Source organism: Anoplolepis gracilipes, chromosome 17 (genome assembly GCF_047496725.1).
Source record: "Anoplolepis gracilipes chromosome 17, ASM4749672v1, whole genome shotgun sequence".
Classification (NCBI taxonomy): domain Eukaryota; kingdom Metazoa; phylum Arthropoda; class Insecta; order Hymenoptera; family Formicidae; genus Anoplolepis; species Anoplolepis gracilipes.
Window position 1 is genome coordinate 4,924,971 of NC_132986.1, and position 27,561 is coordinate 4,952,531.

The 27,561-nt window shown below is 35.6% G+C and overlaps 1 protein-coding gene across 4 annotated transcripts in view; it reads right to left on the reverse strand.

Annotated features, from left to right (window-relative positions):
- The window catches only part of Tmtc2 (Transmembrane O-mannosyltransferase targeting cadherins 2), a 291,042-nt gene that overhangs the window by 100,844 nt on the left and 162,637 nt on the right, over positions 1-27,561 (reverse strand). The window contains exon 1 of one of the 4 annotated variants that reach the window (XM_072909086.1): positions 9,363-10,106. The exons of the other annotated variants lie outside the window; for them this stretch is intronic. Within the exon in view, the coding sequence (XP_072765187.1) occupies positions 9,363-9,388 (26 nt within the window). The 5' untranslated portion in view covers positions 9,389-10,106. Of the gene's footprint in view, positions 1-9,362; positions 10,107-27,561 lie in introns of those variants that run through there. 4 annotated transcript variants of the gene reach the window in all.

The following is a 27,561-nucleotide window of genomic DNA, read 5'->3' on the forward strand; positions in this document are numbered from 1 at the left end:
TGGTGAAAGAATATAATTGAATCCTTACAAGACTAAATCTATTTGTTCTCTCAAAGAAAGGAGAAAGATTACCGCAACAATAACGTGTACAAGCGCTTCATACTGCCTTCGCGAAATGAATAAAGCTAAACGATAACATTTTACACAGCTAGCAAGTCTATTTATACCTCAACACCGTATCGGGGGAAACTTTCTGTCATCTTGAATCATTTCAAGTCTCTCTTGGCGATTTATCTCATGCGCGTTTCCCGAATTATGAAAACGCGATACGTTATATAATCTATTATTCTCGCCTTTACTTTCATCCAATTAATTCGATTCTACGTTGAACGGGCTTTATAAAAAGATTTGTAAAAAGTACGCCACGATTCGTTACGCTTCGTCGAACTTTTTCTTCGTTGGATCGTATAGACGATCCTTTACCTCAGGCGAAAAGGCGTTCTAATCGACACCTGATCAATATTCATGAGTATCGATGAACTCGATGTTTCGGTTCGTCTCTAGATCCTGATATCAAAGGTTACACTCTCGTCGACTATCGTCGAAAAAATAGGATTTCGTTGATTTTGCTTCGTATAATTTTTAACATTGTCCTTTCAAGCAGGTTAAAATTGACTCCCACCTTCATTTACTGCGTTATTAAATTTTTTTTTCATTTGGGATAACATGTCTCATGTTTATTGTCTATTTGACCTGTGCAATTTTCTTTTTTATCTAAATCCCTGACAAAGTTATTTCACAAAAGTAATAACTATTTTAAAGTATTCATATAAAATATTAAGTAATATTTTACGACAAAATATTTGATAATATATATATATATATATATATAGTTATTTTACATGAGTAATGTTTTTTCAAGACTCTTTCTTCGTCTCTTTATCAATTCTTTTCTTTCAAATCTAAGAGCAATATATATAAATATAATATTATTTTAATATTAATTATGCTTGAATAATTCGTAAATACTTGAGGCACAAGTCACATGGAAATATTACAATAAGTATATACTTATATAAATACTTATATAAATTGCATATTTCTTTGAATTTAAAAAATGTATTAATCATTATAACATGTTCATAATCATCAAAATTACATCAACTTATTAAAATACGATATGTGGTAAAGATTAATATAAATATAAATAATTAGAAAATAAAGTTTCTATTATGAATAGAGAGAGAAAGAGAGAGAGAGAGGGAGCGAGAGGAAGAGAGAGAGAGAGAGAGAGAGAGAGAGAGAGAGAGAGAAGACGAATAAAAATTATCAGAATTTTCAGATAGTAATTATTTAGACGTTATGATTCGGATGCATATTTAAAAGTATACACTTTCTTTATTAATCTGCAAATAAATTTTGCGCCGAGTTCGCATGAAAATCTCCGTACTATTCGGGACGTCGCGTAAAACGCGACACCAAATTACTTTCTTGTTAGTCGCTCTCGCACAATTCCCACCATTTTCCCGAATAATTTGTTATGCCGGAATGAGTTTGTCCGTAAAGCTGTGCTTGTCCTGGGGCGCGAGTAATCGAGATTGCGCGTCCTCAACTCTTTTTCGCGAAGCTTTCGTCCGCCATTCGTCCACCGCCCGTGTCGACTGGCTTGCATGTAATGAAAATTTGTAAAATCTCCCGGCGAGAGGCGCGAACGACAACCGGGATGAGGGAGCCATCAATTAATCCCCATTCATGCCGATTGCAGCATTCTGAAAATTCGCCCCGGTGTCGTCGCACCCGCCTCGTTTAGGAGTTATTTTTCTGTCGCGGTGCTCCCCGATTTTCCGCTTCGCTTAAACGAGAGGCGCCCAAGTAAGTCGCTTTTTCCACCCACGCACTCCTGCAATTGAATTCGAGAGTAATCTCCGTCGCGGATCCTGAATTTTGACATAGCTGCCTGATTGAGTGACGTACGTAAAAAAGAATAAGTGGAACAGAATGGGACAGAAAAAAAAATTTGTAATGTTCTTATATTAAAAATTTAAAAAAAATGTAAGTAGATGTTTTTAATATATTATCATTTATCATGTATTTAATATGATGTTTTGTATGCTCAACTAAAAAAAAGTTTATAATAAGAAAAAAAAAAAAAAAGATATGAAATATCAAGTTTTAAAAATTCTGTATACTATTTTTACCTTAATCAACGATTTGCATTATCTTTCATTTGACTTTAAATCTTAATTTTTCATCCTTCATCTATAAGATTTGCGAGATGACGTAGCGAAGTTAATACATCGCATGCCGGGCGAAACGAGAAAATCAACGTCGAAATTTAATCTCGATAATGAACGTCGTGGTCGCACCGACGTGCGCGAGTTTAATGGCGCGTGTAGATGTACGAGATACATCCGACAATTTAGAGATCGATCACTCTGTCATCACGGTTTGCACGTGATCGATTTCAACACGACGCTGCAATATTTGCATGAAGAATTATTTCTTTGAAATCCGTGCAAGAAATAAAGACGCCGCGCCGTACAACGGCACATCGTGTACAACAGTTCACGATAACGCGCGTGACGTTAATGAAACTTGCCCCGAGCGCACGAAGGGATGGAATATTTTTCTGTCATAAATTTGAACTTTTGCGCGAAGTAATTGTTCGAGTATGCTCTCTTCACACCATATACTTTAAATTCTATTTTTCTGCGAACGTCCAAATATTTTTCATAAATGAGTTTAAATTGCAAATTATTATTATATCTCTGTAAAAAATTATGAAATGTATAATTACAAAGTCCAAACTCGACGCTGACATTCACTCGCTTTTATTTTTTTATTAGAGCCATTTTTAAAAAGCAATGCATTATATGCTTAAACATAAGTTTCATGTTCACCAACATCCACATTTTATAAAAAAAAGGAAACGACTAAAGCAAGACACATCACTGAAATGTCTCATTCTGATAATCTCCGAAAAAAACGACGCGATGTCATGGCGTGTTCTTCACGTGTCGCGTATGACAAATGTAAACGTTCGCGAGTCGACGAAGCCATTAGAAAAGCGAGTGTATTCTTGTTGACACGCGTGTACACCCACACGTATACATATACATCCATGTGCACTTATGACAACGCGAGTGTGACATTAATGAAGCTCGTCCTGCGACTTGCGAAGAAACGGGGCGACGTCACGTAAATGGATTCGGAAGTGGGACGAGTAGCTCGCGTTCCTTCAACTTTTTCGCTCTGCCTTCTCCACACAGTCGAGTCATTTAATACTCGTCCGACCCCTTTAAGCCTCATCGACTTACGTAAGACGACACCAATTCAATTTTACGCCCTCCTTCTCGTGAAGGGTGAGGGCCGAATCGGAAAGCGCTTAACGACCACGGTCAAATTAGAATTATTGGGCACCCCCAAGTGCGCAGAAATGAATTAATAAATTACCAAGAGCTATAGGTGACTCCCTCTTCCCCTGTCCCTACTTTACCCTGAGGGGAGCATAGATACCATGCGCGACCGCGATATTAAAATCGACGGATGATTAATCTCCGTCCGTGGTTTCGTCCGGTTCGCATACAGTGCCGGCGCTATGAAAGAGCGCAAGAATGGCGAAAGTGTGATAGAGAGCATGGCGTAGGAACGAGGAGGGTGCGACAGAACAAGGACGAGCAATAGGGAAGAACGAAAAGGGAAGTGTCCTATCGATTACATCTAGTTTCTATGGCAAATCAATGTTAAGAGAGGCAACACGAGAATGACTGGATAAAATGTCAATTTTGTTCCAACATGCAGGTTCATGTTGCATTAAATTCAACAAAGATGATATTGCGTGATGCATTTTCTATGTATATGTATCGATTCTTCTATTATTTTTCTAATATTTAAACCGATTTATCATTATCGCTCTAGACGATCAATTTTGCAATCATTTTCTTATTTATATACCATTACTTTTCTCCATAATCCAATAATAGTTTAGATAAAAATCTTTCTCTTATAAATATGTGAGATTAAAAAGAAAAAAGAACGTTTTCTCTTGAAAATCTGCTCAATTTTTTATCGGTTTTTTATTCGCAAAAGAAGAGTTGTAAATTAGTATTCCGCGAATATAGTAAACATTATTAAAATAGATTTTATTACCATCCCCGATCTACAAGCATGTTGCTACAATAAAACATGATACTATAGGTGTATATTGCAAACATAACGATGAAGGAGCAGATGAAAGAATATTACTATACTCGCGCAAGAATATTTATTACTTACTTACTGCGATCGTGTCTCGAAAAAGAATGCGAACAACGTGTCTCGTCGCACGAATGACAACAAGGTTATCGCGCATATATATGTATAAACATAGCGCGTTATGTATCATCGAACAAGCACGCAAGCGCTGAATTTTTGTTATACGGTTTATTAAAATACGTAATTAGACATTATTGTATTTAGATGGCTGTGATAAACGTGACCACTGTGATTAAGGATGTTTAGCACCTACAATCGGAGCAAAAAGTAGTCGAAATTGACAAATATATGTATACTTTTCTCATATATCTTAATATATGATTAGTATAAAGATTGCATAAAATCTTATTATTTATTCATAGCTAGAGTGTAGAAATGTATTTTCAAACTTCTGTTGCTTTTTTTCGGAAAATTTTCATGTTTCTTAAATTATAATGAGAAACTTTTATCATTGATGGTACCTCGATTTCAACATTACAGCACAAAATTTGAATTATAAAAATAAAAGAATTTACTCGTACAGAGTAATTTAAAATGTCAGAATAAAAATTATAATAATGAATAATGGCAAAATATAGAAGATTTTTAACTATTTCTTTGATAAATTTAATAATTTGTCATTTCTCCGAGAAGAAAGAAATGTGGCAACATGGTAATTTTTCATAAGTTGGTCAAATTGCAAATTGACATATGAGGCCGAGTCGCTTCTCGCTTACACGTTTGTATATAGAGGCTTCTTCAGATGAAAAGATAGGTTATTTAAAATGTGAAAAGAAGGCTCAGCTGAATGCTATGTTGCCACGTTTTCACAATAAATAATATCGATGTCATCTCGGATAATAGGACGAAATTGAGAAAATTATATTCAATATCTTTTGAATTAGTCAATACTTGACCAAAATTATGTGATCAAATCTTTCCTCTATATTTAAACTATACTTTTGCAAATTTTGAATAAATTCCTATTATTATTTCTATCTATTTTAGCTCTTAAATCAACACGATCACAGGTTTTTTATAAGATAGAAAATCTATAATCGTATCAATTTAAGGGCTAAAAAGAACAGAAATAAATATATTTATACTTATTTATATAAATAATTATATTTATAATTATATTAATACTTTTACTTATAATTAAATTCACAAAATAATTATATTTATAATAATATCGACGGGTAAATTCATTGAAAATTAAAATCCTTATAACTTTTGATTGCTTCAGTGAATCAATTCCAGGTTTTTTTTATAAGTCTCTGAACATGTATCAGAACAATCTGTGCAAATTTTATTAAATTCCTATATTTTTAAAAATAAGTACTAAACATCCTTAAATGTAACTGTAAGGAATAGCGACGCGACCTTGTTTACGTACTTGACGATATGTCAGTGTGACGTACACGCTCCACTACACAGAAAAGACATTGAGAAGGGAGCAAGAGGACAAGAACCGACGCGTAGGAAGACGAAAAAGTTATTATTGTCCAATCAACTTTCGTACGCTAAGGAGGGTATATTATATACGTTCCATCGATAAAGTTCTTTGAGAGAGATTTTATCTAGTCCACTGGTAAAATTAGTTTTTCTCTACATGTATTTAATAATTAAATGCTCGCGTTTTAGTACCGCACGATCCGTCCTATATATTTTCCGTCCTGCTGTTTTATTACTGTTTTATTACTGTGTTTTATGATTCTAAAATTTAAAAAAAATAATTTTATTCTATAGCTCGCACGCAAGTAGCTCGCGATATTATACGAGTCAACTTAATGGCTGAAAGTTTACACACTATACGTAATACCATCATCATGTCAACGTAACATCAAAAATTCTTATGTATATAAAGTTTTAAATGGAGCAATATACACCGACTGTCATATAATCGGATCGCTGTTGACATTTAAAACCCATATAAGAATATTTGATGCTACATTATAAAGAATATGTGATGTTACATATAGTGTAAAACACGTTTTATAAGATGCGATGTATCGTTTCAATAAGCGAAGAAGACACGAATTCCGAATTTTGTTAAATATAACGCGCTGTTGTTAATACGCAGTCATTGTCTTTCGTGCAAGAAGATAGTAGTGTTTTTATGTATATCATCATTCTTAAAATACAATCACAATTAATATTATGTGTTTTCTAAAAACAATCATATCCTTTAATTCTACTTTTTTGTTGATTATTTATATAAGAGTTTATATCAAAAGAAAATTGGATTTTCTTATTATATTTTATGAAAAATTATATATCTATAAAAGAGAGGTTTTTTTTCGAAATTACGTATTAAATATCTATTTAAAAAACGAATGTAAAATTTAATAGAGCGCGTGATTATTTTTTGACAAATTGATTACTTTGTTTGGACTTTTTTAATACATAATTTAGATATGTTTATATCTATTTTTATAGATCAATGTTGTGTACAACACTATCATTGGACGGCGTACGTCCTGTTGTGGTGAGTGATAAATTATTTTTTATTATTATTCAAAAATATATTATATCAGAATGTAACTGCAAAATATGATACCGCTAGTTCTCAAGAAAGTAGCAAAATTCTATTCATTTTAATCAATTAACACTTAAAAACAGAGCAATTCGAATTTGTTGAAAGTAGATAAATCGAATAGGTTACTTAAGAATTAAGAAATAAGAGAGAAAGAGAGAAAGAGAAAAACAGATCGAAAAATATTTGTTTCATAACATAACGAATAATGTAACGGTTATTATGAGAGAGAGAAAAATTTTATATCCCTATCTTTTTACATTACGACGAGCGAGAAAATCGATTATGCGCCATCGCGCGAACCCGAGGTATTATCGCAAATGGAAATTTTTTGCAACGTGGTGAAAACCTCTCTCAGGCCGCGCGATCTCGTAAACTTCTGACCCGCGATCATTTCCATTCTCGCGTTAGAACGCGCATTTCGATTCGAGTTCGAATGAGAGTCGTTAATCCTTCGATAAATAAAAATTCGTATTGATTAGACGAATCGCGGTGAAAGTAAAGCGACATTCGTTAAAAGCTTTAAATAGGTTTAAAGATCTAAATATACAGATTTCCGATTTCGACACTTCGATATTTCGTTCATCAAATCGATTTCCTTTACAATATAAAAGCGGCACTACGTAACGCGTTGTATTTTTCGCTTTGTATTCGTCTCTATTTTTCCTCGTAGACTCTTTGATCTTCGCAGACTATGTCACGCGATTCGTGTCGAATTTATAATCACTGTGATTCTTTTGTCACGCGATATTACAAAGACTATACTGTCAAACAGATGGAACGCGTCATCGGAGTACTAACAATAAGTATTTGTCAATTAACGTTTTACAACTTCTGCACGTTTACCTCGATATCTGATAGGCTTTAAATTTCTTTTCCGGGGCTATAAATTTTATATATTGTACTAAACACAGAAAAAAATCATGAACCGTTGAGTCAATTGTAGTAATTTAAACATTTTCGTAAAAAATCATTATAAATATCAAAATTATATCCAGAACGTTGCGTTATATCCAAACTTACTGCAATAATTTATGGCATTAAAGTTCCAGCGCACAGTCTCGATACAATCAATCCTGATCGAATTTCGTAGCGCGATTCCCTATTGCGCGATAAGGTGATCTTCGTTGCCGCGACTGATAGAAATTCACACCGATGAACGCGACACGATACGGTGCCGCATCTTTGGCGAGAGCTGGCTGCACGATCCCAAGGGATGATGCGGTGCGTGGCAATTTGCAGATTTGTCCTTCTCTCTCACTCTCACTCTCTCTCCCTCTCTCTCTCTCTCTCTCTCTCTCTCTCTCTCTCTCTCTCTCTCTCTCTCTCTCTCTCATCCCTTATCTCTCACTAACCGCCGAGTTCTTGCGCTTTCTCCTCTACTTTCTACCACAAATCTTACAAATGGCGAAGGAACATGCGGAAAAATAGAAATGCAAAACATCGAAAAGAGAAGATAACAAATATAGAGAAAGGCAAAATAAATAAAAATTTGTTTGCGGAACGTGAGAGATATTACAGATATTAATAAATAATGAATAAAATTAATTAATCTTTTAAAATAGTTCTATGACAAAGATAGTTAAATAATAAGGCAACAGATTTAAATATAACGGATTCAAATATGTTAGCAGATTGATAGTAGGTATATTATTAACTCGAAAATACGTAATAGATCTTATTGACTCGAAAATACGTGATTTGGTCTTATTGACTCAAAAATACGTGGACGAATATCTAAATTCGTATGCGTCATGTTATCTAAATGATTTTAATAGCATTTGTCAGTTTTAGTGCAAAATATAGATCTGCATAAATAGAATTAGGAATAATTTCTGAAAAAAGGAGAATAATAATCGTTACGCAAAATTTCGTCATACTTTTTCCCGCATACATTTTCCCATGTATCTTCTGTGTTGCTTGTATTTATTGATACTTTTAACACTAACAAATTGCCAATCAGAATGCATAAAATCTGTGAATAATACAAATGAATAATGCAAGTAAATACTATAAATGCTATTGCTTTTATCGTCCATTTAGTTTCCATTCGGAAAACGATTATTCGTGAGATTTTTTTTTTTTTTTTAGAAAAGCACAAGAAGAATAAATGATTCAAGTAATATTTTCAATATCGAGAGAAATATATTGATATATTCTATAATTTTATAACAAAATGAGATTAAAGAAAGGTAGGTATTTACCACGGAGAATTCTTATCATACCCATACGTGACGTAAACGAAAGTATGTATACACATGTGTGAGTGTGTAAATGAATATTATTATTATTATAAAAACCGCACAATGTGATAGTGACGGACCTCCTAGTATTTCGTTTAAAAATAACCTATATAGCTTCGTGCCAAAGATCAGTACAGGAATCAATAGAGGAGAGATTGATAGAGAAAAGGCATTGACATTACCGCGAGACGAAAGAAAGGCGGAAAACGAGGGAAACCGGAAAAGCGACAGAAGAATAAGGGAAGGAGGCAAGACGTGAGAGGAAAGGTAAGAGCACATAGCTCGACGTTGCTACATTATGTCAGGCATTTCCCAGAAGATAGTCTCGGGAGCGAGAACCGCGAAGATGTCGGTAAGAGATGGGTAGGGCGGTAGTGCGGGGGTGCGCGCGAGGGAGGCCAAATAAATACCTGACTAAATCGTCCGGAAAACTCATTCCATCCTTCGGGCGTTTCTTACGGGGCGCACCTTCAACCGCAGCGCCGTCGACGCGCTCGAGCGGATCCGTACTGTTCCATTCCGCGATTTTCCTCGTGCGATTTCGCGAGCGGATCGGTAGGAATCACGACCCGGCGAAAACGGTGACGAGCACCGAAAATGTCGGAATGTTATCCGGGATTCTCTTAGCATTCATCCGTCCCGCGGAATTAACGCTTCGCGGCAGATTTCATACGTGTGTTACATCTTATTTGAGCGGAGACGCGCGATTCGCCAACAGATAAAATGATTAGTTATCCGGAAAAGAAAAAAACAAGATTATATACATATATCTGGAATATTTTTTTAACGATTATGGAATCTCTTTTCCTTGATACGACCATTAAAAGAGAAATGTTCCTTCTTTAAAAGAGAGAAAAATATTTTCTCCCTCATTTTTTTTTGTTTCTTTTTAATGTCAAGGTATTACTTAGAAATATTTTCCTTAACCATCAATCTTTTGCTGCGACCATTAAAGGAAATATATATCAGGTTTAGAAGAAAAATGTTTTCCTACTTTTTTATATGTTGCCTGAAACCACTATTATAGGTAAAATATGATGTAATATCAATTAATATACGATCGATAACACAACAGTACATGATAAACCATTATTATTAGTTAAATAAAATCATGATGTGCAGAAACAAAATTTTAAAAACATTGTATCTGCGAAATATGTAATCATTAAAAATTTTTTTTTTACTATGTGTTGTGTAATTGCACTTTGATATAATTATAAAATATATTTTAAGTTGAGTTTTCGCGATATATACGTACGCGTAATATAATATAATGTTAGATTATAGATACTGATTTCGTTGGATTACATTTATAAGAACGTCAAAATTATTCGTATAAATTTTCAACACGACGCCGCCGGCTCGACTCAATCGTATCCGGTAATAGAAATTCAGCGCCACGACGCTGTTACGCCGGCTGTAATCGATTTCAGGAAAGCAATTTGGGTTAAGTCGCGCCGTCGAAACAGATGCGACAAAGTGTCGCGCCCGCAAATGGTACGTCAAGTCGGAAAGGGGCGACGATAATTATTAAGCAAAGCGGATCGATTAATCTCATCAAATCGCCCCGAAAATTCATTTCACTCTTGTGTTATTTCGCGCGTCTATTTTGTTGTCTAATCCTCTTCACAGTAATTATACCGGCGTGACTCCGGGCCCGGATCTCATCACGTAAAAGGGTTATCGGGGCTACAACCGATAGTAGCCGCGAACATAATGAGGCGGTGAGAAGTAGCCTGATCGGCATGTACGTCGATAATCTATCGGTGCCTGCCATATATCGCGATAACAAGATCTCGCATGCTTTCAACAGTTAAAAAAAAATTTAATACCAAAACATGTGATATGTTATATGCGAAACATAAAAGGATGCATTATAAAGGCTAAATAAATGTTCTTATTTATAAATTCTGATATTTCCTCTACATTTTTTTTGTTATTAATTTTATAATTACGCTTAGTTTAGGATTAAAATATAAAGAGAGCAATGACTTGAACACATAACGTATTAATATTAAATGACGCGAAATGCAATTTGAAATTAATACTACGCATGCGCGAGATTATATATCACTCGAAAAATAGTTCATCTAAATGCTCGCTTCATCACTCTTTCTGTTTTGTTTTTCACGTGTGCTCTAGTTTTTCAGCTGCGATTGAGCTGAAAAACTATGCGGATTATTATACTCGCTGTGCATCGTCGGGCATGATAAGATCCACAGACTTTGGCGTGTACCCTCGAAATAACGCGAGTTATCCAATCTTCCGGAAGCGACTCTTTCGAATTGCTCGTGGAAAATATATATAGCGTTCGTATATGGGAAATAACCGTACGACGTATCGAATTTTATTCGCTGGCAGTTTAGAGGACGTTGCGAGCTAAATCGGAAGACGCGGCGTTCTCGTTTAGATCAATCTCGTGATGTACGATCTACAGAACATTCCGTAGGTATACGTAAGCAGAGCAGGGTATCTTTCCAATAATTTCACAATCGATACTTCCGCTCTCCGATCAACTATTGTTAATATTGAATATTCTAAACTATCGATTATAGACAAAGTAAAGTTGTTAATTTAATTGAAAATTATTTAATAACAAAACAATTTAATAATCTATAACTGTAATTTATAAATATATATATAAAGAAAAAATAATTTATAAATCACATTTGATGTTAATTTCGACGTATGTAAAACGAAATTTGACCTTTTTTTTTTTTGATATGACACTAAAAGCTTTATTCAGCTCTTTATTTAATATTAAAAAATGAATAAGTTGAAAAAGATTGGACCATGAAAAAAAAAATCATGCGTTAAAAAAGACATCATTTATAATTTCGTCAAGCGTAATTCATGGATAAAACTAATCGCATGATGTATCTACATGTCATCCTGAATTTCAATACGGGGCATTCATTCTAAGATCGACGCATGATTTATCGCGTCGTCGCAAGAAACTGTCTCACAAATCTGTGAACGAACGAATGCAGGGTTGGCCTTTATAAGCTCCGTTCCTTTCAGTTGGCTCACGCGGCGTCAAGTTTTTTTTCACGCATAATATATACGCTTCTTCGTTTGACGAAGAGGGGCGTGAAACTCGGCGGGCGTAAATCGAGGCTACCGAGAGGGACGGGACAAAACGGAGCGAGGCTTTTCGCAGAAAGCGGATTTGTGTGGGGAAGAGTGCGACCCTCGTTCCTTCGTACGCCGCAGGAGGACGTCGAGGACGTCGTAATAGAAACCCCTGACAGAGGTCAATCTCCTAACGGTCGATCCCAGTGAAACCAATCCACCTACCATCCATCGATCACCGTCCCCAATCCGGCGCGCAAGACGCGATCTATACCTATTCCATTTGGCGAATAACCCGCTCGTGCCGTTCGGCACGAAGTCATCCACCTCGCCTTTCTGCGCTTTTGCATACCGGCTCCATTCCGCTCGATCTTATTTCTCCAAGTCTCGTCGTCTTGTTATACGTCAGTTCGTCGCATTGATCATTATTTGAGATTTCGTCCGGAATTTCGCTTGCCTGTACGGCACGTACAAACGCCTTTCATTCATATACACGTTACAAATGTTGCAAATTGTTGTAAATTTTGCAAGATGTATATGTGTAAAAATATACCGAAAATATAAATGTATAAATGTACATACAAATAAATAAAAATATTTTTCTAAATTTAGAGAAAGACTAGATCTATTCGGAAATATTTCTGCAAAATTATGTTTTAAACATGACGAACAATTTCTCTGTCGTTTACTAAATATTGTACTATCTCTTATTAATAGATATTTATTCATTGATATTGCAATATAATATGTATATGCAAATCTCTCATTAACATTTATTATATCTTATTAATAATTAATGAGACACTTCATTTTCGAGACATGTATCATATATAAATATGAATATCATAAGTTTATAATATATTGATATATAATCTTTGCTTTTGATTCAATAATATAGTTTTACAAACGAATGTTCACTCATTCGTAATAATTAAATTGATCATTATGCGATCAATGGCGTGTCCAAGTGTGCACGCAAAAGTCAGGAAAGTCGCGATAGCATGGGAAAATGACGGTATTTAAGATGCGCGCCAAGGGGAAAATCGGAGTTTGTAAACTGTCAAAATAATGCCGGAACTGTGATCGTTACGCTTGCCGGTGATTATGTCTTTGAATAGATTGCGGAAATGAACGGAGATTATACTGCAACCTGGGCAGACTGCTAACGATAACTGGTACTCGACGGCTGATTGTGAGATGAATTGTATTTACGTTGTAAATTATATTTTCCGCCTACTATTCAGATATTTAATCATTGTTTAATCGAATCTCTTTTTAATTTAATTCTTTATTATGTACAATTCATTTTTTAGCTCATGTGATTTAGACGGAATATTAGAATAATAATTAATTTTACACATGCTTTTATAATGTAAAACAAAATAATCAGCATAACAAGAAAAATCTTCGATAAATTCACATGTATGAAATTACATTAAAGCTCTTTGTCGTAAGATCGTGTAATTTTCGGTAACCGTGTCTAATCCGTTTCATTCTCACTGCTATTAATTACACGCTCCGGCGAAATAAGTGTGATTATTAATGTGTAACTTTGAGGTGTTTGGCCTTCCGCGTAAAACGACGTATTAATCATCGTGATTAATGTACGCTTCGATCTTTAACCCTTCGTACTCTCGCGTGTCGCCTCTACACGACGACATAGATGTGCGATTACGGTTTTGCATAAATTAGAAAGCGCCATTAATCACACGGTCAAGTATCACAATGAATCGCTCTGCTTGTTGCACACTTCTTGTCAGGAAATTTATTTCATCATGAAAATCGTTCACGTATTCTTTTAATGCGCAGTAAGAATCTAATCTCTTATAGTAAGAATGTTGCAAAATGCTCGATTACGAAAGCTATATGAATCAAGTTTTTAAAGTGTAAATGGCTAACAAAAGCTTATTTCGCAATCAATCCCGAGGGGACTTTGTTTCAACAAAGTTTCAATCCCACGCTTAATTGCCAAGTTGAAAATTAAAAAGTTGTCCCCAACTAGGGACGTCGATCGGATTTTCCATAAAGAGAAATCCACCTTGAATTCGGTGAGAAATCCTCGGGACGCGGGAGACAGAACGAAGGAAAGGGGATGGAACTTGCGGCATACTCTGTATATTTTAACGCCACCATGGTGACCGATTGGGTAATCCGGAAACCTCCGAAACAGCGGCGGAAATAGGCGGGAATACGTATGGCTGTGGTGCACCCCAGGGAAATATCAAATTCACAGTATCGAATGTTTCAACGTCTCTGCTTGTGTCCCTTTCTACTCTAACTTCGTAAGATATTCGACCCTGACCAAAAAAAGCACCTTTCTTTCTCGCTGTCTTTCTCTCTTTATCTATACTCTTTTGTGTGACCGCTTCCGCGCATCTTATCTGCAATATTTTATTTTGCATAGAAAATGATCTCGAGGCAATCCCGCGACCCGCGTGTCCCGTCAACCGTGTGCCACGTGTCTTCTCTCTTTCTGCTTACACTCCCACGTATGTATAGGGTTCCACCTACGTGCAACGAGTCTTTTCGATACATCTCTCTCGTCCTCGTCTTCCGCGTTCGTTGCGAGGTCCTGGCAGACTGCCACAGGCGAAGACGACCTGTCTCTCTATTTTCCCAGTCGCTCTTCTTCCAGTAATAAAGGTATCTCCTTTTTCCTTCTCTTTTCTCTCTCCCTTCTTCCTTCTCCGTCTTTTCCTTTCCCTTTTTCCATTGCCTCTCACTGCTGTCTCCATCCATCTGGCGTGCAGCCTCTTGTTCTTTCTGCTTCTTTCCCTCACCGTATTCCTCCTCAACGACAGTCCATTTACGGCCGTTAGCGACGACGTTGCCGGTGCACGTCGTTTTCCACCAGAGAGCCGAGATTCTCTAGATTTCACTCTCTCCTCCTCTCCTTTTTGAGCTCTCTCTCTCTCTCTCTCTCTCTCTCTCTCTTTTTCTATCATTGGCTTTTCCTTCCACCGTTATCGACTCCGATAGGTATTGCCGTCGTAGGTCGAGTCACGCGTTTCATTTTATAAATGCGTGTGATTTCTCTGTGGCTGTCTCTATTTTGTGGCGTGGCATGGAATATCATCGCACTTTATAATTTCATTAAGCAGTACTTCGAGTAATGAACCTATCAAAAACCATGATGATTCGTGTAAGTTCTGAAGTAATGTTCCGTACTTTCTACTATTTGAATTTTTAAGACATATTTTAAATATTGCTTGTCTGACATTAAAATTGACTTTAAGATTAACGAGAAATAAAAATCAAGCAATTACATTAAGTATCAATGCTATTAAAAAAGTAATATTTGTAAGCTTGAAATATCGGTACGAAAATGTTAATTAAAAATAGCACAATACTTAGAAAACTATTGATTTGATCGCAATAACATTATTATTAAAGAATTGTTTATCCGAAATATTATCTAATGAAGAAAAGATAAGAAATTATCGTATTTTTCACATGAAATTGTAATGGCTCATATATGTCTTATTTTCTGGATAACTCTTCACTTCCGATATAGGAGATTTACTGCGGTAAGGACCGACGGCCAAGATGGAGAATCAATGCTCGAGAAGCAGAGAGGTGGAGTCGATACTGGGTCACTCGGAGACCGCTTCGAGGATCCTCTTTGCATTGTTGCTTCAACTCCATACCCACCAAGGACCTCGTCCTGACAGGACATTCGCGCGCTTAACCCAAATAGCGCAGATAGCATAGTCGACAATAATAAGCACATCATAGACGAATTTGAATTCGATTAGAAACGGTTGAATTAATAGATTGTCGACAGCGGATAAATATCTTACAATTGAGGAAAAAATAATTACAGAGAGTTGAATGAAGAAAAATGGCTCATAAAGTAAAGACATTAAGTGATAATTGCGAGTTTTATTATCTGCAAATATAAAATAAAATCGTTAATATTATAGATAGTAATTTCCAGTTAATCTAGTTTAAATAAACGATTAACACATTAATCTTTATGCGTGCTCGATTAGCGTTACTGATATTTATGCTATCTCATAATTAAATGTAATAGGAGTGTGAGCGTAATTGCAGTGGTACGAAAATCAGGTTAATTAATTTTATTAATGTCATCCATGCTATCGGAAAATAATCTGATGAACGCTTTTAACAAATTTTAATATTGGCTTTTCAAATTTTCTCGAGAAATGTAGTGTAAATATTTAACTTGGTATAATCCTGGCCCAACATTTTATTGAATCTTTCATTTGTCACAAGAGTTTATTCTGGTATCTATGTGTATGTACAGAAGAATATCAGTAAAATCATTTCTTATATTATATTTTGACATACGTTCTCTCTCTCTCTCTCTTCTCTGTCTGACTTTGAAGATTTAAAAAACTATTATTTTAAATAAAATATATTTGTCGTTCTTTTGTTACATAAATTTCATTAAAGTGATAAATAAATATTAAAAATTGTCTATATATATATATATATATATATAAAGTATGTAATATATAAACTTATATAATATTCATTTTTTAAGTATTATTAATAAATTATTTTAAACTAAGAATGTAGAAAATATTAAGTCAGTCTCATATTTCAAGCTTTTATTTTACGTTAACGGTAGTTATTATTTTACAATAATTAGCGCGATTATAAATCTTGCGCGCCATTTGGCGTATAGGATATTCCCATGCGGATCGTGGAACGAATTAAAGTGATATAAAAAGAGAATCGGTGCGAAATCGGAATATCCATCGAGGATCCTCGTTTGCCGAGCCGAATTTCGTTCGTCCGACATCCGGAAATGTAATTCCGACTTTCTCTTTCTCTCTCTCTCTCTCTCTCTCGTTCTCCTTCTCTCTTGCGCGTTTTATAATAAAATTCATGGCCTCGTCCGGAAATCGCACTCTGTACGTTCCCGATCGGCAGCGCGGTAGCAAGCACGTTTCTTGCTCGCGCACGGGGCGGCTGCAAGAGAAAAGTTGCCCCCTTCCGTCCTATGGGTCCCATTCACGCACACCAGATCGCTCGTGCAGAGAGCCCGGGAACTCGTTATTCCGATCACGAGGGGATTTCGCTCGCGCCCGGTACAAGAGAATCTTTTACGACTCGTGCTCGTGTCGCCAATATCGACGAGGCTTCGTAGTTTGCCTATATAATACGGCCAAGCGCTTTCCTCCGAGAGAAGAAACGGCGTCGAAGGAATTAGACGGCATATTCTCGCTACGATATACATATAAATCGATTTATAAAGCGATAAAATCAACGTTATAATCCTTAAGGAGCAATTCAGTGCGATACAAAAAAAATCACAAAAAATCGCGTAAACTGAATATTGATAATAATGATAATTAGAATATACTGATAAATAATTAAAAAGTCGAGAGAACTAAAATTTATTATAAATTTCCTCTACGCTTGTTGACAAAGTAGTTTAATCACAACACTGATCTCACTTTTCGCGTATTCTGGGAAAGGATATGTCTAACAATACAACTACAGCTTTTCAGGATTCAGTCATTTTGTAGCATGAGGATATAAAGGATCTAGAGGATTTCAAGAATCCGGAAGTACTACAATTTGGAAGTTGGAGATGGTTCGCGGATTCCAATATTTTGACGATTACGCGCGATAAACACGGGATGTTAAAGATTGAAAGCTCTTCTCTAACAATAATAAGATCTTAAACTGAATGGATTTATCGTAATTTTCGTATCCAAATTTTTACAATTTCGGATATTTTAACATGTAACGCAAGCTCAAAATATAATTCTTATATATAGAGGATATAATTGACACGTGTGATATTTCTCCATTTCATTGCGAAAATTACATTTTGAAATTCTGTAGCATGATATTCCGGAAATGAGATATCTGTCTTCTGTAAACTCTCATGATAACGCTTGAAGCTTAGAGGAGCTTCTCACGACTGTGAGAAGCGAGGGACAATTTATTGCTTTCTCAAGCTGACGTTTTCAACAATGTATATTATTATGCTGACTCCATAAATTATCATTCGTGCACTTTCATTCTTTTTACTTCATATACTCATGTTTCTAAACTTTATACACTAATTTTTCAAGTTAAACGATTTATCACATAATGCATAGGTTGAACAACTGATCTCGTATTTTTAATGCGATCGATTGTCAAAAGAGCAAGTGTTATTTCCGATAATTTTGATCAAGTATTATTTTTAAAATTTTATGAGCTTTGTTAAATTATATTTTCGCTAACTAACCATTTTTTTGCGTATTAACTTTTTTCTACCTTCATACGCGATAATCGTTAATTTTAATACATAGAGATTTCTCGACAAATTTTCGCGCCATATTTACAAAACCTCGCAAATAACACGGCTTCATTTTTCATGAGGCGTCACCGTTCAGTAAATTTACAACCCTCTCTACATACCGTCGACAATTACCGGCTGTGCGCGCGCACATATGTACCTTTGGTATCCAGGCACACGCGACCACCCCTGTCGTGGGCCCCTATCGCTTAATCGACGGCGATTCGAGGGTAGGTAATCCCATTCATTGGGCCGAAGACAAATTCCACGTGCCACAATGCGTTTCGAAGTAGGGGGGAGGGAGCATGATTCGGAGGGTGGCGGTGCTCGTTCGACTGCGGTTACATCGGGAAACTATGGCATCGGCGGATTTGTGTACGCGCGTATATGTGAGCACCCTACCTCCCTTCCCACCGTCGTCTCGAACCGTGTACACTGGGATGACTGGGTGCAGGAAATTCCTTGCAACTCGAATAGTTTGAATAGCTATGCCGTCCGGCTCTTCTCCATGGTTGCACTCCGGTGTTCTCAACGTCCTTCCATCTATATATCTCTTCCGTCTTTCACGTCAACCGCGTCCTGATCTTAAGCAGGATGCACACTGCATTCACCTTAATGCAGTTCAGTTCGGTTATAACGGATGCGTCTACATCGGGATTATAGTTTGCGTTTCGGCCACTATCTCGTCTGATCGATTAAAATATACTGCATCATAACTCGAGCAATAGTTGTATCAACCGGAAAGAGAAGAGCCGTTGACATTACAGCTACAGGTTGTGTAATTTATATTCGAATTTGAATTTCTTCCATTATAAAATTATGAAAGATTGGAAATCCTTTATTTTAGTGCCACGTGAATTTAGTTAAAAATAGATGAAATAATTTGATAATTTAAATACAAGTCATACTCAACGTTTTTTAAAAAAAAACATTCTGCTTTTAAATATAATTCCATTATTTAATTATAACCGTAAAATATCAAATGTGTTAAATTAATTTTTAATAGTATATATTAATTTCTTTCACATATTGATAATAAATGATTAATAAATGATTAAATAAGAAAATTTATTTTAAAGATTGAATTAAACCGCAGCAATTGCAAGTGTGCTTCCTGTTTATTTTACTCCTATTCACAATGCATTTCCTTTCTTGTTCTGCCACTAGCTAACCAGATTATGTAGCGAGATTAGCAAGCGTCGTTATGGCCACAAATTGGACGAAAGTCCGCGGACGCGAATATCGATTTTTCTCAATAGAATTTAAGAACGTTACGCTTTTCCAACCATCGTTACTCTACCGTCATCCATGTCAGTCTCAAAGACGAAGGCATTTCGTGAAAGCCGGTTTGATGTCGCTTTGATGCGATTTTTCCGCCTGACGATCAAGGCGACGGACCCGCGAATATTCTTAAAACTATGACCTGCAGCCGCCAGCGAAACTTTCTGAAATTTTCGCCGTTTTCCCTAATTGCAAAAGTTAATCGCTAGAGTCGAGATAACTTTCGGACGTATAATTATATCGTAATTCATAAGGCAGAGAATATACGCGGAAAATACGCGCCACCTTTTATTGCACATATGTGTATGTAGAGCGTTTTGATTAAACATACGACCAGATTTTTGCGGGATTACGCTAGGCGAAAAAGATAGGTATTTATTGTACTGCGCGCTCATAAATTCAGTCTTATCAAATTGTGAAATTGCCGGCTTTCGTTATCATGCATAACTGAGCGTACTCGCTTCAGGATGCGAGGACAACGGAAATTATAAAAATAGAGGAAACAGGAGAGAATCGAAACGACAGAAAAAGCTAACTTCCAGCTGGAATGATAATTATAAATATTATAATTAGCATTATGCAGATGAACATACGCTCCAGTTGCATATAACGCACTAATTTAATTTTTAACATGATATTTTTTAATGTTTGAAAAAAAAATGTTTTTCTTTCTCTCTCTAACTTCCCTCTCTCTCTCTCTCTCTCTCTCTCTCTCTCTCTCTCTCTCTCTCTCTCTCTCTCTCTCTCTCTCTCTCTCTGTAATAATATCATGCTGATTCTTTACAATCATATACATGTGTGAATATCATAAAATTTTTAATATTTAATAAAAATTTAACATTATTAAATACTTTTAAATTTCAAACATTTTTTTCTGAAAATATAATTAATAACATTCCCGTGATTTTACAATATTCGTATTTTTCGTAAAAAAATTGCTAAGTACGAAATTAGAAATTGTAATAAAATAAAAACTCATATAAAAGCATATATGCATATTTTAAGGAAGTGATAATATAAATTTTAATATTTTTTTCGAGTTTTGATACGCAGCTAACATATACACCAAACAGAACGGTTTAAACAAGTTATACATACATACATATATATATATATATATATATATATATATATATACTTATTATATCGTGTATATATTCCTGTGTTTTTTTATTTTTTTCTCACACTTTTTACGTTATTTACGTATATTATGGTACAAATTTCACAATGTTACAAATGCATTGTACAAAATCGCGCGAACCATTAGCTATCGTCGACGTTAAAATATTGCGCGATATAGAAAATATATATGAAACGGAATTTTGCGGAAAATTAAGTTTGGCCACAGTTTATGGCAAAATCGTTTCGCATAGAGAGGGCCATCGTTTCGCATAAAATAATCATTAGCATACTTCCGCGGCAGCATTATATATTCCATGTAAACCTATTGCCCGCGAACAAATTTTGTCGGCATCGTTACAGTAAATACCCAGTTATTAATCTATAATAATCTTTGACGTGTTTTGCCGAAATTCGTTTCCTATAGTGAACCATTTGATGGAAAAACAAAGTGATAGTCAACAGAAATATACTCGCGAAATGACGAATCCACGAGGCGACCATTATATTCAATTATCTTTGTAACCTGTCGAATCAAAACATAATATAGAACACTGTCATCGTTTTATTCGATGGATTACACGGCGTTATATAGATTTATAACAATAGAATCGTAGTATCTAACGAGATTGATTGAATGTCGCATTTTGCGATAGCCAATTGTAATAATAGATATAATAGCTACAGTGAGTGTGTATCAAATATAATTGCAGATTTAATTATACAATACAATGAAAATTAAATAATAGCAATTAAAATTCGCAAAAAAAATTGAATTTTATTATTGCATCGACAAACTAACATTTTTGCATTCTTCACAACATTGATACTTTAAACTATCCCTCGGGATATTTTTAAAACGCAAATCTGCAGCGACATATATGCATGGAAAAATTTATATTTTTCAGTTGACAGTGACAGATCGGCGGAACAAGCTGTGACGCGAAGAAGCCGCGAGGTCGATGGAAGAGTCAGATGGCAAAACGTGTGGCGGCTAAACTTCGCTGCCGATATCGCCGCGGCCGATGTCGTACCTCTTTATGACGTAAGATGGTACGTATCGTGGTTCAGTATCGTTGCAGAATATTTTACTCTTTTTCACCTTCGTTTCACAGCCACCATTCGAGTTCGCACGTACATAAAGGGGTTTCTCATAACGGCGTATTCGATCCGCTCTTTACGCGAATCCTTGTTTCCCATGCGTTTTTTTTTTTTTTTTTTTTTTTTTTTCTTTTATCCCTCTTGTCGAATCGCGTCTATTCTATTCACGTCTCTCTCACGTTTTGTATTCGATCGTATACCTTGCCGCGTATTCGAAGTGCTGCAGTCGGTTCTCGCGTAACGACACCGCTTATATTCCTCATCGACAAACCGGATTTTCTCAGCAGCGACATTGAGAAATGATCCCACGATCTCCGAACGAGAGATATTCGCAACTTGCCGTTCGCATCGGATCGCTAATCGATTTTATAGGACACTTTTAGAGGAGTCGAAAGAATCGCCCAGCATAGAATGTCGCGCGGAATGATATATTTGAGATGAAGACGGAAGTTTGGCGAAAAGTACTAAAAGAAGTGAATAATCTATAAATTTCATTGTCAAACATCCATTGTGACATTTGCTGTTGGTTATTTCTCAGTTAAATATCAAATATTCATTAATATATTATTTCATTTTAATCAATATTTATGAGTCTCTTTTTAAATGATCATCGTATCATGAAACATCATATCTTTTTATTTAATCCCTCATCAAATTGAATGAATAGTGAAAAGTATTTTCACATTTCATCACCAAGTCACAAATTCAAAGTTTTTAAATGCAATTAATATGAATGAAAATCATAAATGTTGTATAATCGTAACGTGTAAAATTAACGAGTTTTCTTTGACGCTTTAATCGTTAAGTTCCTTTGTTCCTGATGCCACATGACTTAGATATTCACATTGCTTTTTATATCCCTTTATGACGTTCCAATGGGCATCGTTTCTTCGTCCTGGAAAACGTTGTAAAAGCCGCTGCTACGTTCTTATCGACAGATCCAATGTGCTCGAGCGTGACGTTGAAAAACGCACGCTAGATCTTTGCCAAAGCGAGCTACGTCAAAAAGAGAAATGCGAATCCTCGCGGAGGATGCATTTGCAATCGATCTTTAAAACATCTTGCAAATCATGTCGGTTTACGAATGGAAGGTTTTCGCAATAACGCGCGCAACGTTTTTGCCTATAAACTGGTCTAACGCGTAATGTATGTATTTAAAATAATCCTGCTCGTAATGGAAAACATTAAACTTACTGCTAATGTGCTCTTGATAAATATTAATATTTATCTGTGCTTGAAAAATTACAGTTGTAATAAATTTAAAAAGATATATATTGAAATAATTTTTGAAATGTTTGTGAATCAGAGCACTGCTCACTCGTCGAATATTATCGTAGCAGCCTGTGTATCGTATGCATATGCAAATGCGCAGGATTCCAATTTCGTCAGCGAATGACATGGCTGACGATGCGAAAATTCCTGAAATTATGCGTAGATGACACCCGTTTCATGGGATTTAATGTTTCAACGTCAGACAGAGCGCGCGCAAAGAACAGTCAACTGTTTACTCAGGGGAGCCCAAGTTTGTAATATTACGGTCGTCGGAAAGAAAAACAGAGGATTTCCCGTAGGTACCCGTCCGACTGCGCTAATAAAAGAGATGGTCTCATCACGGTCCCGCCGTCTGAATATAAATCGCCCAGACACATCTACATAAAGCTAACGTTATTCTGCTGATCCGTCTCGAGAAATGGTCGTATAATTTCGTTTCCAACGTCGAAGCAACGATTATCTCTTTTAGATCCAAATTACTCCCAGCTTCGACACAAAGCACAAATGAAATTCATCTTAACTACATTCAATGTGAATTAAGAGCCATGCGACATTTAAAAAAATTTTGTCAATCATTATACTATGTATGATAATTAAACATAAGATCTGATCAACATTTTAGCTATAAACGACATTTAATTTCAGAACAATTATGTAATTACGTAAATGAATTGTTTTTACAAATTTCATTTAAAAAGTGGATTTTATATATAAATAAATATATATATACATATACAGGGTGGCCCATTTTAAACAATACGGTCAAGTTTTTCGTAAACTAAGCGAAATATCGAAAAATGGTTCAGACATGTGTTGCATGAACGTGTTTCGAAGGAGCTATAAGATGGTGCCATTGGTTTGACCTTGGATAATCATTTGAAAGTCATGTGAAGTCACCTCAATTTTTTTAAATGGAACCCCCTATTTTTTATTACATATTCTTGTAGCTTACCTCGAGAGCTTTCCAAAACACTTATGATAAAGTATTTTTCATTAAATATTTTTTGAATTATGAGACTTGAAAGTTGCAATATTTTGACATAAAATACAAGATATCTCGTAAAATATTCATTTTTCGATTATCTCACCATAATATTTTTATACACAGAATAATGAGATGAATCAATTGGTGTAAAGAAAACACATAGTTATCTTTAAGAAAAATCTGAATTTGCAACTAGCAGTTACACATTTTTACTTTAACATAATTATGTGTTTTTTTTACACCAATTAATTCGTCTCATTATTCTGTGCATAAAAGTATTAGAGTAAGATAATCAAAAAATGAATATTTTACGAGATATCTTGTATTTTATGTCAAAATACTGCAACTTTGAAGCCTTATAACTCAAACAGTGTTTAATAAAAAAACATTTTATTATAGTGTTTTGAAAAGCTCTCGAAATAAGCTACAAGAATATGCAAAAATATATAGGGTGTTCCATTTAAGAAATTTAAAATGACCTTCACGTGATCTTCATGTGACTCTTCAAGGTCAAACCAATGGCACCATCTTATAGCCCCTTCGAAACCATGCAATACATGTCTGAACCATTTTTCAACATTTCGCTTAGTTTACGAGAAAAGTGACCGTATTGTTTAAAATGAGCCACCCTGTATATATGTATATATATATATATATATATATATATATATGAAATTTTAATTTTAAATGTATACTACATTAACAAAACATAGTTTGCGTTGAAAATTAAAAGAATTTGTTTGAAAAATATATAAAGTCCACGCAAATTGTCGCTTTGGAAAAATCTGTTTTCCAAATATAAGTAAAAAATTAATGTTTTAAAGTTATTCATTAATATAGACATACATTGCACATTTCAAGCAGCGAATATGTGCGATGATATATTATAAAGTTAAATAATAATATTGAGATTTGCATGTGTATTTGCACAATCACAAATCAGAGCAATTTATTTAATATTTATTCGGCTTATATTTAATTGAAGAGTTTTGATAATTCGTAGAGCAAAAATATAAGTTTTCAGAAAATTTCAAGATACAATACGAAATTATGGCGAACGTAATACAACCATATACGAATCGTCACGATGAGTAAATAGAAAATTCCCCCGTGGAAGACAGAATACAATCGGTCTGACAAATGAAAAAGCCACAGTAACCTTCCGTGGTTCAAGTAATTGTACCGAGACGAGAGCGTCGGCTGCAATCTTATTGAAGTCATTCAGACACACGATAGAGGATGGTCTTCAGGGACGTTTTATCACTTGAGCAGCCGAGATCATAAGGGTCTGCGATTAATAAAGAACTCTGAGGGAGTTTTTCAAACTCCCATGAGTCAGGTTTTCAAATCAACTTAATAAAGTGCAACAAAAAATAAATATATATATAAAACGCAGTTTTTCAGATTTAATTTTCATTTAGTAGGCTCTAACAGACAAAGTTAGGACTATACGTTACGACAGAAAAACGTGTAAACCGTTTCTATTCGAAACTTGGGTATTAAAATTTTTTAATAAAACAAGATCGATAATATATCAACCGATATAATGCACATTAACTATAAACTTGAATACACAAGATAAACATAAGTGCATGAAATATATACGAGTACGTTAGTTTGATGTATCAATCACTGAGATGCTCTTTTAATGTACTTTAACGTCCGCGAATAAGCTAAAGAGCTCTCTGCCCTCTCGTTTGTACAATAGGTAAGAATAAATCGGATGAATCCCATTTCTCTGATAGCAGGATCTCAAATTGCGATGGTACATGTTCAAGAGGGATGAGTAACGGGATGAGTATCGCATATGATTGTTCAAAGCTTCTTTTCCTTCCCTCTGCACCTTCGTTCCTCGCCGATGACTTTTGCTCTTTCCCTTTCCTTTTCTTCCCAGTCGACGGATCCAATTCGCTGCCACGCCGCAGGGAGTCTAAACGTAGCTGTTGGTGGAATCAACGATGATACCGTCTTTTCTATGGCGCGCACATAAGATCTCCGCGGGGAGGCATAACGTATATATATCCGGAGCTCCCGAGAGGATCGCGGAAAGGTATTGTTGATTGAGGGTTGATGTCGGCTCTCTCTCCATTCGGCATTCTATTGTTAAGTAGAACGTTCCACTCGGGAGACGGCAAACGGAAGGTGAGTGGAAGAAAGCGAGTAGGAAACCCCGTATGACGGAGGAAGGCGGAGGAATAAAGGATGAGAAGAGAAGTAGCATAAGAAGTTACTTGGTCGTATCGATGCCGGCTTACGGAAAGAGCAAGAGAAGAGGTATGAGAAAGAGAGAAAGAGAAAAGTAAAATGAAAGGAAGAGAGGTTCAGAACTGCGTTTATCGCCAGGGAGAGAGTATAGAGAGAAGGAGAAAAAGAGGAAGAGAAAGATAGAGGGAGAATCCTTCTTTCTCGATTCACACGAGAGATCGTGTGCGGGTGCGGGTGCGGGTGCGAGGGCGAGGGCGAGGGCGAGGGCGAGGGCGAGGGCGAGGGCGAAGGCGTCGAAAGTCCGGATCAACTTGATGAAATGAAACGGGAAACCTGATAGACGTAGCAGCAGGCTAAAAGGAGATCGATCGGGCGGGACGGCCAGGACCTCCCTTATGGAAGGAATGGCGAAGGGGCGCGAGAAGATGGAGAAGGCAGCGCCTGCGGCACGTAGATAAGATTCATGCGGCCGGGCGTCGTAAACTTCAACGGGCTGAGAACGAGGCCTAACTTGCACGAGCTTTTGCGCAAAAATCCTGATACACTCATGCTCTCTTTTTACCTAAGGATCATTTGTCTAAACGGTGGATATTTCGAATCACGATATCAATCTACAGTTTATCTGAAATCATCATCGTGGAATAAGTAGAAGAACGTAGACCATTTTTTAAATTTATAAACAATCATTAAAAATTATGGATATTTATTTAATATTTATCTTAAAAGTAATAACTTGATACAATTTATAATTATATTAATTTATTCATAAAATACATTCAATGCATTATTCATTTTTATTTGAAGATTTTTCTACTTTATATCGTTGCAAATAATTTAATATGATTTCAAAAACATGGTTGAATGTTTTATGATTTCCTTGGTCATTTCAAAATTAAATCAGATTTGACTTGATCATGTGATTCAGTATTGATTGATTTATAGATTTATCATGTTCAATATCAGCTTTGTACGAATAAGGCGCTAATAAACACTGATCATATCTCTTCGTCAAATCAAATAAATTCGCAGTAATTTATTTAAACAATAATCCGACTACGTGGAATTGTCGTTTTCGAGAAAGATAGAAGCGAACATATAGCGTTAATATCGTACTCGATAATCGATTGTTCGATGATTGACGCAATGTAATCGTAGAGAGCGCTTTATCGAAGGATATTACGGGGAATTTGGAGAATGTCGAGAGAATGCTGGACGCGTACAGCACGAATACGTTATTGCCGTGACAATATTCAATTACTTAATATAATCCCTTTACTATGTTGCTAGGCGAGGTTTTACGTTACACGGACGA